The 14,360-nt window shown below is 40.7% G+C and overlaps 1 protein-coding gene across 1 annotated transcript in view; it reads left to right on the top strand.

The window, feature by feature from the left end:
• Window positions 1-755: 755 nt before the first annotated feature.
• The window catches only part of angpt1 (angiopoietin 1), a 61,591-nt gene continuing 47,986 nt past the window's right edge, over window positions 756-14,360 (top strand). The window contains exon 1 of the mRNA XM_020648457.3: window positions 756-1,705. Coding sequence (XP_020504113.1) covers window positions 1,286-1,705 — 420 coding nt within the window. The 5' untranslated portion in view covers window positions 756-1,285. The remainder of the gene's footprint in view (window positions 1,706-14,360) is intronic.

Genomic DNA, 14,360 nt, shown 5'->3' with positions numbered 1-14,360 from the left:
GAGTGAGAGTGGGAAAGACATGACGTAAAGGAAGCCACAGGTCGGACTTGAACCCGGGGCCACCCACTTGAAAGGACTAAAGCCTTTGTATGTTGGGCGCCAGCTAACCGCTAGACTATCAGCGCCCCCAAATGACATGTTTATTGGTCTCTGTAAGAGATACAACAGAGGAAAAGCAACTTGTATTTTTGTATTATAAAGTGCATCAGCTATGCCTGGACCTTCCTCTCAAAAGATCACTTACGTTGATGCATGTCTTCTTGGAATCAAATATTGTAAATACATTTATTTCCATAATGCATTGAAAATGTTATGTGAAATATCAAGACAGAGTATTGGGAATAGTAAATAATTACCCCTAAAAGTTACCTTACTTCCTCCCTTATCATGATGATGGTTTTTATAATTCCATTCGAGTCAAAATAGAGACTGTGAAACACTTCTCTCTCCCTCCTACTTGTAATAAAGCACCTGTCCTTATACAGTATAAAGGGATTAGACAACTATGTTAAGAGCACAGGAATAAAACCCACACATTTGTTTTTTGTTTTTTTGTGTGTGTGTGTCAACATTAAGGCAGAAAGGCAGGTCAACCACATGATCCAGCAGCCTGAGCGGCTGTAAACCGATCCTCATAGTCTAAGCACATCCTCTATGCTGGGGTCCCTCTTCTGCCAGGCTCACACACACACACACACACACACACACACACATATACACACTCTCTCTCTCTGGTCTGCACACACATTCCAGTTCAGGCTCTGCGAGGGGCAGGCGCAGAGTGTGTGTGTGCTTCAAGCTTGGATCTGTTCTTCAAGAGTGAGCGTCTCCCTCTCTCACTCTCCACAAGTCGTTAAAGTCTGAAAGCGGAGGAGGGAGAGACGGCAGAGAGACCAGGGGAGGTCTGACGACACCATCCCAGCTTTTTTTCCCCGGCACCTTATTTTGAATGCACGGATTGATGAATGCGAGCGCACAGTCTGCATCTGGCCTGTGGTCTCCTGGAGGAACACCAAGAATTTAAGAACCAAGGCTGTCACACTACAAGAGATGTGTGCAACGCTTCCTGCCAGGACAAGAACTTGAAGGATACTTTTTTGGAAAACGAAGCACGTGTATCTGTCCATGGTGGGAGTAGGATTCAATGCAGGAGGTCCAGTGTAAGAATGGATGACGCATGCTCCAGGCTAACGGTGTCTGATCCAGCTTTAAAGCAAAGAAGGAACACCTAAGGAGACAAGAAGAACTTACCAGACTTCACCTGCAACTTTCCCCCAAAGCTGATATGATGCTTTGGTGCAACCAGTTGCTCTCTTTAGCAGCACTTCTTGTGATTGTGAGCTGCGGAGGAGGGGAGCAGAGGAGAGGGACGGATAGCAGCAGCAGCAGCAGCAACACAGGTGGCGGCAGCAGCAGTAGCAGCAGCAGTAGTGGAGGGAGTAGCAGCAGCAGTAATAATTACAGCAGCAGCAGACGCTTTCATAAGATCCAGCATGGCCAGTGCACCTACACCTTCATCCTGCCTGAGGGGGACGGAGGCCGAGGGGGATCCTGCAGGGAGGCCAAAGCTGGGAACCCGCAGCAGCAGCAGCAGAACGCCAACTCCCTCCAGAGGGACGCCCCGCCACCTGAGCCGGACTTCCCCAGCCAGAAGATCCAGCAACTGGAGCACATTATGGAGAACTATACCCAGTGGTTGCAGAAGGTAAGGAGGGTGGGTGGGTGGGTGTGTTCGATGAAGCGCTTACAAAGTTGACCAACAGAGCTGGAGACAATTAAAATGATTTGCTCCCCAAGCTATTTAGCAATGATTTATTTGAGTAAAAAGATGTTTTCTGAAGAGTGGAATGCAGTTGATATGAAAAACCAAAAATATTTCCTGTTTTGAAACTCTTCAGACTTGTGATGTCTGAAAAGGAAAAGGAATAAACTTTACACTTTGCCTTTTTGATCGATACATAATTCCTCACTATTATGTAATGTTGGGTGTTGAATCCACAACAACTCATGCATGCGACTGGATCTTATTCCTTTTTGAAGTGGTTCACGCCGTCCTGTATTTGTCGGGGGGGGGTGGTGTTTGTGTTTCCGCGGGTGTGTGGTCTCCGCCGTGTGTATGTATGCTTCTCGAGAGATAACTTGTTTTTGGTTTTCTGGATGAGGGCTCTCAGACTGAAGACTGCTTGTGTTTGCTGTTTTTTTTTTTCCTGTAGCTGACACATTGTTTGTCTCGGTGTTTGTCAGACCAACGTTTATGTGCTTTAGGAGCGGGGGAATGTTTTTGTTTCTGTGTGATGCTGTGTCACTTTTTTTAAAACAGAAATGTCCCGCAGACACTCAAACGATTACAGCGGTGTGTCGACTCTTATAGCTGACAAACTGTTTATCCTCCTTGGTGTCATGTAAATCACTTTAAGCATCGTGTAAGCGTGATAATTTGCCAATTTGGAGAAACAAAATCTTAATTCTAGAAGCCAGAATTAGCAACACAGTGATTATTTACACTGTTAAGCTCTTATATAAGTGTGAACATTATCTGAATTGAACTTTTTGTTCTGGATGTCAAACAGCTGTCTCTTTTCTTTGCTGTCTCCGTATCCATCCAACAAACACACCTTTTTTTTTTTCTTCTTCTTTTCTTTACTATGTTCTCTCTGTTTTTTTTCCGGACTAAACTTCCCTGAATTCCACACATATGTCCAGTTGAGTTGCTCGGAGCGTCGGTCACAGAGCAGAGGTAGTTATATGTCAGTCACCCCATGTTCTCCAGTGGGCTGTCTCTTTAATGGCAGGAAGTCAGAGAGAGCCCCCCAGAGACCCGCAGAGGAGGAACAGACAGAGACAGAGAATGCTCCCTCTATTTATTCTAGGCAAAGGACGTGTGAGCACAACTTACAAATCCAGACTCAAAACACAGAAAAAGAAGAAGACCTTTCAGACTTTTCTGTTAAATAAAACAAACATTTTTTTATTGAGCTGATACAATATAAAATAACTCCTTTTTAATTGCCTTTGGAACAAGCAAATTACAGTTTATTTATAGAGCCAGCGAGGCGTTTACTATGTTCAAATATGGTTCTACTGTAGTGTTAATGATGGCTGATATGGTTTGGCAGGGACTCTGCTTTTCTAAGCTTTGAGACTCTGCGTCTCCGCAGAAAGCCAGACTATCTCTCAGAAAGGAGCTCATGAATCAAATAAACAAACTTCCAAATTCGGCTTTCCCGGCCGTCCACTTTCCACAATATTGAGCTTCTAAAATAAGGTTAGCGTGGATCTAGGAGGATTTTTCTCTTGTGGTGTGTTTTGTCTACAAAGCAAATACGTGCACAGATAACACCTGATGGATTTGATGGATGACGGTTGAACTGGAGGGATTATTCAACTTTTGCACCTCTGAGTCGGTTCATTAGCGTGACCTCCCGAAAACCGTCTGGGCCACTCTGCGGTGTGCCTGCTTCTCATTTTCCGAAAGTAAACTTTTCACTCCTCAGGTTGAAGGAAATGGTAATTTCTCATCAATTAACCAGGCGTTGTTGCAGCGAGATGTTGATGGATTTTGTAATTAAGGAAGTGTCGGGTGGAGGCCTCTCCACCCAGCTGCAGATTCAGATACTCTATCTTAACCAAAGTGGAGATAGAAATATATGTCCGATATAAAGGGCTCGATTAGATTGTTTCAGGATACATGTTTTTTTTTACAATTTTTCAGTTTATCTTTGTCGTCTATAAAATGCCCAAATTTCTTTAAAAATGTATTACAGTTTCAGAGAGCTTAAAGTGAAGTCTTCATGACCTCTTCTGTCCTACAAAGGGTCAAAAACCCAGAAAGAAAAAATTGATCTACTGGTGTAAAGGACAAAGAAAAGTTGCAAATCCTTCCACTTATTGAGCAAGCAAATGGTTCGACTTACAAAATGACTGATTGTCAGAATAGTTGGTGATTCATTTGTCTTTTGGCCGATTAATTGATCAATCGTTACCCGTAACTAAATCTAATATTTTTACAAGAAAGCTTTAGAGGGAAAACTATTGACTCTGACAAAATCAGTGTATCTTTGGACTGTGTTACCCTCACTGTCTCTCTTTTCAGTGGAGGAATTTACTATACATGGAATATGTCAAGGACTTACGACTTGGTGTACTCCAAATTTGACATCCTTGTGTTTGTAGATTCACTACTTATCTGGCAGAAAATTTTATAATTATGCAAAAAAAAGGGTGTTTAATATGTATTAAATAAGCATCAAGTTAATGAAACACTATCAACCTGTCTTCTTGAGTTCTCCTTCCTCAAGTCCGTAAACCTGGGAGTGTTTCTGCTCGGCTCCCCAAAGCGATCCACGTGTCAAGAAAGGCCAGGGGGTGAAATAACACCGGCTTTATCTTTGCTCAGTGGACCTCATCCATCTGTGATAGTACAAGTGATACTATGAAAACAGTTGCGGCAGCGTTGGTCGACTGAAGGTTTGACTAATGAGACCTCCAGAATAACTTTCACCTCCGATTTAAAAGGGGGGAACTCCTGGAAACGTCTGCCATCACCACTGATGCTATCATACCTCTTTCTGACATGTTTTACAGTTTTCTTTCAAAATAAAAGATCCTGAAAAATAAAGATATGGACGCAATCGTTTTAATGTCAAGGTTAGCAGTTCCCTTTGGAGCAACAGTGAGTTGAATTGGACACAAGTGGTTGAATAATAGAAAATACAAGTAGCAAGTAAAAGATCAGTGCAGAAAGGAATTGGTATAGTCGTTTCTGAAACACACAGTGGTAATTTAGTCTAATTACACTGCATGGGGGGGAACATCAGGATGCAGTTAACATTTTTTCATTGGACAGATGATTAGGTGTTCTGGCCAGTCTATCTATCTCAATCACACCGGCGTTTTTTAACTGCTTGTCTAAGCGAGCGCTCGCCCTGATGAAAGAGACGTTCTGAGCAGACTGAGCCAGATAGCAGCTCAGTGCCTCACTGCTCAGTCTACTGTGGGGGGGGGGGGGGGGGGGGGGGGGAGTGATGCAGCAAACAGCTGTTGGGGAAGCATTCAAACCCAGATCTTTACTTCCTTGACCGAGGGTAGAGTATATGGACCCTGATAGCATTCCTGACCAGTCAAAGGTGGCGTGTGTTTGTACAAGGATTACGTCCCCCGGCCTGCCTGCGAGGCGAGGACCCCTCGGATGAGCTTGGCTAGGATCCTCGTAGAGGAAATACAGCCGGAAACAAGCACAATATAACAAATTTACATTTGACTTTCAGCTTTCCTAAAAGGACTTACATAGTGCTTTCCAAAAAGATAAGGTTGAGAACAGGAACGCAAGCAGCAAAAAAAGCATCAATGTTGTCCGTTTTTTTAGAGTATCCCAGAAAAAACTTGTCAGTCATTCGGGAAATCCATTGAAGTAGGTGGTCTTAGATTGCATTTCCTATCACGACAGATACTGTATCAGATAAACGGTGTCAAAATAGCTGTGGACCTCCAGCTGTGAAGGAACATTTGTAATGATTCAGCTTGCAAGCTAGCTTGTGTTTGTTGGTGGTGTTGAGTGTAATTTGTGTGACAATCAGACCGATTGAGCTTTGGTGGTACGACCTGAACGATGTAGTCACACCGTGTGAGCTGACAATTCACCACAACATATAACCTCGTGGCAGACATTGGTCGACGTTTTTACAGGCTTACAACTGCTACAGATGACGGATTCGCTTCATTTCTTTTTCAGAGCACATGAATTATTACCGTATTGGTCCGAATATAAGACGACCCTGATTATAAGACGACTCCCGTTTTTCAACACTCACATTAAACACCTGTTGTATTAATAATTATGATAATAATTAACATACCGTATTTATCAGTAAAGGCCTACGGCACTTTTCAAAACAAAGTTTTTCACAAGGTCAAAATATGTACAGTATGATTCAAAATTAACATCAACAGAGAGAATACAGGCCACATCTTTAACTAAACTAAACTAAAGCTCGCCAAACTTCTCCTCCGATGTCTCCTATTCCTCACACACGTCCTCCGCCCCGCTGTGTTCGCTCTCACTGTCATCGCTCCCCTGCTCCTCCCAGAGTGCGTCATGTTAATTGACATTTAAAGGGACAGGCGAACAATTATAGCTGCGCTCTGAATGCTAGACCCCGAATATAAGACGACCCGACTTTTTCGGACCTATTTCGATGGGGAAAAAGGCCGTCTTATATTCGGACCAATACGGTAATTTCTTAAAGTCTTAAAAAGTGTATCTGGAGAAAATTACCAACAGGTAGAAAGTGCACTAATGAAGGGGTTTGTTGTATTATGGTGCTGTTTTAGTACTAGTTGCAACAATTGCTTGTTGGGCTTTTGTTGATCTGGAGGAATTGAGGATCAGTATCTTGTTTGAAAGATGAATGGGTCAATTCAGATAAAGAAAGGGTGCATTAAGAAAAAGTGGATAAATGATGCATCTCACAGTCCATACTGAGAATATTCATTCTACTTCCCTAATATTTCAAGAACAATAAAACATTTGGCACATTAGGAAGCTAAGCATGCCAAAATGTGTTTCACTCTTGGGAGTGAAAGTAATACATCTCCTCATTTCCCCCCGTGGTGGAGACAGTAGAAAGTGGTTGAGAGCAGCGTTTCTTGAGCAGGATGGCCTGTGCCAAACTAAGCTGTTCAACAAAGGGAGGAGGACAAACTATCTGCCTTGTCTTATCCCTGTGAAATTCCCATCATTCTGCTTCTCCACTCACATGGCTGTGCTGCATAAACAGTGTATTAAACGGATACACCAACATGTGGGCAGCAGCTTGTTTCCTTTACATACTGGGAGTTCATACGAGAAAGGGTGAATATGTTTCTCTACTTAATGCTATCAGAGGCCACACAGCATGCATGCGGATCCAAGGAGAAACCTATCTATTTTAAGGGGTGACCGCCTCAATGAGAGTTTGTTTTCATTGATGAAGAGGGCCAAAACTAACAATCGGATGATGCAGAAAGGCTAAGAAATGCTCAGAGGAATAAAAAGTGCTTCCTTCCTGACCCCAAAACTTGTAAAAAGGAAACCATGGAAATTACTAAAGGACACTACAATAACAGCTTCCAGAGAAGTTGTCTTGGTAGCACTTTCACTGTGACTGAAGTGGAAAGGAAACAGAGCTTTCTACTTAGCATGTCATGGGAATAAAGGAAAACATGCCACCATATTTCCACATGGATGTGAAAAAATGGATCCAAAGGTTGTTAATGTTTCTGATTTTCAGGAAATGGGGCATTTAGTAGTTTTGTCACTCTCAATATGGAAAGCCACTTTGTTTTGAGACCTCCCTCTTTCCAGAAATCATATTTCCATGCAACCCATGTGGCCAAATGTGTTTGAAGTTTTGATATTGGCCAGACAGATATTGTATACCTTTCTACCTTTATAGGGCAATAAATTAAGACGTTTTTCTTGGTAATGTCACTGTGTGTCTTGAATCTGACTAGTTCACCTTATTGCAGCTACAACTCAAGTATGTGCCTCCTTTTCCATCACTCATTTTAGTGAATTACTCTCTGGTGGGAACCTTACGTTGGATTTATTTTGTTTTAATTACAAGATGGTTCACTTGGCTAAATGGATGCAGAATTTATGGTATAACTTGTGAAAACATTGTTGATAGCTTGAAGCTTGGCACCCGTTGATGAATCTGTGGAATAAATCAAGAGCTTCCTTTGATAGGTTTGTGTTTCTATGTGCCCTTGAGTATATTCTTTCTCGTAACGGTACTAATTTTTCTTCATTTGGGAGTCGAAGGTTTTATGAATGAGTGCTCTGCGACGTGTCACTCACGCAGGGAAGTCATCTGTTAAAAAACCTACATTAGGATTTTTATTGGCCATTTTGAGGAAGAAAAACAAGCAAATCTGACATTTTTTTATGACTATATGACTGGTAGCTTCAGTAGCATTCATATAGATTTTTGTCTCCATCTGCAGTGTGATACAAGTCCCATATTCGTTTGGTTTGTTGTTTGGTCTCCACCACCTTCTTAAGGAACCATCTGTTATAGCCGCTAAATGCTGCGTTATGAACACAAGCTAGCTGCTAACTTTTTCTGTCATCTGTTTGGTAGATGTTTGGTAGCAGCATGATGAAAAAAAACAACATTAAAGTTGCTGGCAGAAACCAAAACAAACAGCTGAAAGAAGGTAAAATGCTCATCAGCGCTAATAGTCCCTGCAAATTGGCCTATACTTTCCTTGAAGCCAACTGGTGGTCCATCATTACAAGTCCATTGCTTTTTACATAACTGATCATTTGATCCATTGTTACCATAAACATATTGATTGAATAAGCTTCAATAGCTTACAAATTGGACTGTTCTGCAACCCAGATACTAAGTGTATTTTAGATCTGTTATTATACTGTGCCATTTATATTTGTTCTGTTGAAAATGGCTGAAACCAGAGTTTAAGCTGTTTAAGAAGAGAAGTATAAATATTAATCTGGGCAGGGAAGTAGAAGTCATTAGAACTGAGAGTGTAAGTTATGGTCCAGAGAGTTGCCAAAAGCCCTAGGTTCATGGCTGTATCTCAGCCACTGTTAAGGTTGAGTGATTATCAGTTAAATAGGAGATAGTAGTACCTGAGATAGAGCCAAACATTGGATATTATGGTGCGTGGTTAGCGAGCAAGTAATATACTGTTATCACAGCCTGCGGCAAATCCCAACTATGTTTGAACAGCCTCAGAATTAGCCCTTATCTCAGTTGTATTTTTGTTTTATAATGACTTTTGATGAATATAGCAGATGATAATATTACTCACCCATATCTGGTGCTATTTATTTTCCTGCAGATTTTAGGTTCATGTAGGCTGTGCGCTGTAAATCAACAATTGATGGAGGTCAAGGGAACTTAAACAGACTTTAAAAACACATCTTTGTTTGGGAATTTGGGATGCTTACAGTGGATACTGCAGGACGTCTGCACGGTGTGAATTTGCAATAACGTGTCAGTCAGTATTTTACAACTGCTTTATTTCAAGGAAAAGATAACAGTGAGAAAACATGCTTGTCTTGTGGTGCTGATTCTGGCAGGGATCGGTAGAATGAAATATCGGAATACTACGTCCGCTTTAATGCTCCCGCCTCGTTTTATGTTTTTCCAAATTTTTGGTTATTTGTTTGATCCCCTCGAATCTAGCAATGACTTATTCCAAACTGTAATCTGTAGTGTGCGAAATTGGAGAGAAAATGCATAAAGCCTCCCCACATGCTGCCCATGAGGCGGACTCTCCCCGAAGCATCTCATCGACTCTCCCCTACAGATGTTGCTCTTTGAGAGGATGTCTTTGTCTGTCAACACCGGGGAGCCTTCGAGAAGTTCAGGAAGACAGAACAGCTCACCTTTTCTGGAGTTCAGCCCAGCAGATTTGAGTGTTTCTATGGTTTCCTATTGAAGAAACAAAAGGAAAAAACAATCAGATGGTTGAAAGATATACTGAAATTTGAAATGAGAGGCCTGCAGAATCAGTTAGATGTGGACAGCTGGAGAGGGGAAGAAAAACAAAGGTAAAAAGAGGTAAAGACAGAGTGGAAGATAAACAGTTTCACTCCCTCGCAGTGTGGGCCAAAAGGATCTTCAAATGACGAATGGTTGGCTCCATTGTCTTTGTTTTGTTCTTGGGATGGTGGAATGGAAGCTACTTGTTCATAAAGCCACCACATCACATTTAGGAACTACCTCACTTGTTTATTCAGTCTTTCTACATCTGTTAGTGTGGGTGAATACCTTGAGATGTATTAACTTTCAGTTTAAACCCACACAACTTACTGGTAGGCCGTCTGATTAAACCCTGTCTCTGTTTCATGTGGGTGGTATTGGGACAATTGAGTGTGCTAGGTCTGTATTTGCTAAGAACTGTGATTTGTGTGAAGCCTTATTCACAGACACTATGCATAAATTCACACATACAAAGACAATAAACACATGCACAGTCAACTTATGAATCTGCCTCCTTGTTTTGTAATCAGACTCTTAATCCAGTCCAGAGCAGTGTTTGCCTGGTCTGGGATCAGAGCCAGGCTTCCCACATTCTTATTAGTACCAGTCTTGGACTCGGCAGGGTGACTACAGATGCAGTGAAGTGATAGAAAAATTAACACCATCAAAACATACTACAGTAAAGGTCAAAACTCCTTATGAAATCATTCACGTTGTTGACCTTTCACCACATTTGTGGGCTTTGGTGACACCTGTCAGTAATGTTTTAGCAGGTGATTAAACAGCACCTGCTGCTTTAAGATGCAACATGGGCAACTCATAGCTGTTACATTCCAATACCCAAATCCCTGTTAACAATGTCCACATTTCTTTATGTATTGATTTTAAAAGATGCATGAAAATATACTGAAAATGACATTGAAACAGCTTATCAACTTTTTTTCTGGCAAATATGGAAGAACACTTTCTTATGTAAACATCCTCAGTATTTTATGAAGCAACAACAAAAGCATTCATTAAGATTTTCTTTTGTTTCCTCTGCCAACTTTTGACTCTGAATCTAATGTTCTGTTTTGTTCCCCACCAACTCCCAAGGGTCATGCTAATTGTCTCAAAAAAAGGCTGAGTGCTACACTATACTCCCTAGCTAGTTGCTAGCATGGTTTTTACGCAGTATGTGGGCTTACACCTTGTTTCCACGTACGTACAAAGCAAGTTAAATGGAAGACCATTCCATTCCTATAGGACTCTCTATGATATCCGATGTAAGTAAAAGAAATCAAACTTTTGCTGTGGTTTAAAAAAACAGTGTGCTAGCTAAACTAACAGACTGCTAACTAGCTCACAGGCTGTTTCCTTTGATTCAGTTGCAGATGTTGTTGTGAAGTGATTCAAGCATATTTCTTGACCAAATGTATTTGCTGAAAATTACCAAATTTTCACCGCTGTATGTTCAGAGACGGGTTTCTGAATACTTTTTAGGAGCTTATCTTCATATTGTTTGCCATTGGTTTGAAGACTGACAATGCTATTCTTTACGTTAGCCCTTCCCAAACTTGTATAATTTTCTCATAGAAGCCGTCAGACTACGCCTAAAATGTGCCGCTGTACTGTGACCTAACAGAACCTCACTCATAAATCTGTCTTTGTCAAACAGATGGATGTGCTTCTTGGCCTGGGTTTACAACCAAAGTATAAATGGTTTTTGATGTTTATTTAAAATGACATGTTTGCAGTGGTTCTGAGATGGGTAGACCAATCTTCCAGGCGTGAGTGTGTGCGTGTGTGTGTAGAGATGAATCTTTGTCACACTAATGTCCATTTCTACATATCTGTGTGTGTCACATTGTTTGACGTACATGAGTCTGTGTTTGGATGAAATGACCTGGAGCTTAACTGATGGTCTGTAAAAGATCAAATGGGTTGCTTTTTCTGCGGATACAGACAGTCACGGGGGTGAAGTTTGGACAGGAAAAAGGCTCTCACATTTTCTTAGTGACTGTCAAACAGCCATACTGTGTAGTGCTGCAGGGATTACTTATTTCTGTAGGATAACCCTTATGTGAGCTTCTGCCTGTTCTGTCAAACAAATTCATTTTGGAATTCCCGTTTTCTTTTGGATTGCCCTGAAAATAAGCCACTTCCTTGTTTTTTGAAGTTAAAATGGAATTGCAAGAATTAAATCCTAATTTCTTTATAAAAAAAACTACAACTAAGTTTCATGCCTTCAAGGTTACCCATTTTTTGTATTCTTCATCATCCGTGACATCATTTAACCTGTAGGAAGCCAACTTTTTGTACTTATATTTTGGCTTCATTTTTAAACACAGGAGGTTGCATCTTGGGTAATTGGGTAATTTCATCCTTAATATCAAAGTAGCTGGGATTTAAAGGGCGGACTCTCCTTGAAGTCCATGTACTGTAGAAGCTGCTCTGAAGCTTTTCACCAAATCATATGATCCTGACCACTTTGTAAAGCTGTCACAGAAGTGCAAATGTTCACATTTCTATCCCTCACTTTGAGCTTATATGAGCACTTTTTGTTCATGTTGGCTACAAAGTTGAATTTCAAAGCTCATTCTTTTTCTTGGAAGCAGCAGTTGACCAATAAAAAAATTCTCACCCCAAGGCCTATTTTGTTTAATACTACTACTACCATGTTTTTTTTTTTCACACATAAAGGACATGAGAGTGAAGGATAACCACTTAAAGATTGCAGTTAAGGACAATACAAAAGAAGGTGCAACATTTTCATCACATTCTAACCCTCAAAGTACTAAAGCCTGAAGTGTGACACTGTAAGGCGTTTTGTGTTTGGTGGAGATGCTCTTTGGTCCTATAAGGACGGCTGATGTTGCGGTTGAAATTCCTGTTTAATGTGCTAATCTGTTTTGCTTTCTTGTCTGAACATTATGATACCAGTTTAGTTGAACTGGGTTTGATTATTTGATCCACCCTTTGCCTCTGACTGTGTTTATACACAGATCCTGTGCACTTCAGCCTAAATGATGTAAAAATAAACAGAAACCTGGGCACATGAAAGGCCGGGGATTGCACTCACAGTTCACTGTGTGTTCTCCATACATTTTTTTAGTCAAGTAGAATAACAAATTCTTCTGAAAAAAAAAAAAAAACACTTGTAAAAGTAGATGTACTTATTAAGTTTTAGAGTAAAATAAAAAAAAAGGACAAGCTCTGAAACATAAATTATTATAAAATTAAAAGGGAAATATTTACCGTCTCTTTCTGTGGAAAGTTTATTAACGTCACAAATGTTGACCTTTTAACTGAAATGTAAAATATGTAGAATGTTATGACATTGTTTACATTAAGATATCAAAATCCATTAAAAATGTACTTTTGATGAGTACTTAGATTACCTCAAATATTTCCAACAGTTATCAAAGCAAGAGAAACCCGTCATTTTATAGCTGTAACGGGATGTGTCTTGTCGAGGCGGCTGCCATGCTGAACCGCCATGACAGAGAATGTTTATAGTTGCCGTGGAAACACTGGATGTTACGTTAAAGACAGCTTCATACGGAAGCGGGAATTGCTACTGACAGCTGCTGTACTGTTGCTGAATGTGCTGCTTTTCTAAAAGCGTCATGTAAATTATACTCGGGATACATCGTGGGTTAACATATTCTCTTCCTCAGGTCGGTTTCGCCCGCTCGTCTTCACTACTCCTATGATTCCTCGCCAGCCTCAACGTCATCTTTTGTTACTGTAGTATTGATTGAGAGCCCCATGGTGGTGTAATCTACATATTGTATCTTTAAAGTATTCTATCTTCAAATTACAAAGAAAGAATGAAACGAACAAACGTCTCCAATGTCGAAATCCATTGGAGGTAGAGCATCTCTTTGCGGGAAATTTGCATCAACATCATCTGCAAATTTGACTGTTGGTTTTTAATTAATCGCAACAAGTGTCCTCTTATTGTCATGAACATTGTAATCAGTACTTCTACTTTTTTTACAAGCTCGGAATATTAAGCAACAGTTATCAATACATTTTTGTTGTAAAATTCACCAATATCCTGCAACTTTAAAAAAAGACACAGACATAGTTAGCAAACGTTTCAGAGATTAAAGCACAGACTTGAAACATAAGATTCAAATGATTATGAACTTCAACAACTTTTTTTTTTTTTTGCCTCTCCCAACAGTTACAGATAAGTGAAACAGCTGCTGGGATGTTAGTCTGGCTACCGCACCTCTTCTCATCTCTCTTGTTTAGATGAACTGTCGCTTTAGCGTCACTCAGGGGAAATTTAGACCCAAATACATACACTCACACTCCATACAGCCTCTACACTTAAAAGAGTTTCACACAGCCAACTCTTTTGATTTATAGCGAAGTTGGTGTTCTAAAGCAACAGTGGGAGAGACCAAAAAGACTCATAAGTAACATAATCCGTACCCGGTGTGATAGCCTCAGTCTGTCTTTGGTGATAGAGGCAAAGCAAAGCAGAGTAGAGGGAGGGGGATCAAAACACAGGGAGATAGAGAGATACGAAGAGCGGCAAGTGAGAAAAACTGTAACGCCATGTGGTGATAGTAACCCAGGACGACTGCTGCAAGGGTTTATAAACCCTGGAGTCCTCGCTTAATGGGATGTTAGGATGAAAGATAAACAGGAATGTGACGTTGAAGGAAACAGCCTCTGTCATTAAATGCCCATTCATTTTGATTAGAAGAGACACCCTGCTTGAGAGATAGCGCTGCTGGCTCTTGAACTGGAACACTGAAACCAAAAAACTAAGTTTTTAACATACAACAGTCAATGGCTGAGCTTAAAACAACATACGTCCTTTTGTATCTATTTCTACCGCTTCCTGGCAGAGGATTCCCTGCTGTGATGTTT

This window comes from Labrus bergylta, chromosome 19, assembly GCF_963930695.1.
Source record: "Labrus bergylta chromosome 19, fLabBer1.1, whole genome shotgun sequence".
In the NCBI taxonomy this organism is placed as follows: Eukaryota; Metazoa; Chordata; class Actinopteri; order Labriformes; family Labridae; genus Labrus; species Labrus bergylta.
This window is presented reverse-complemented; position numbering and strand designations above follow the sequence as displayed.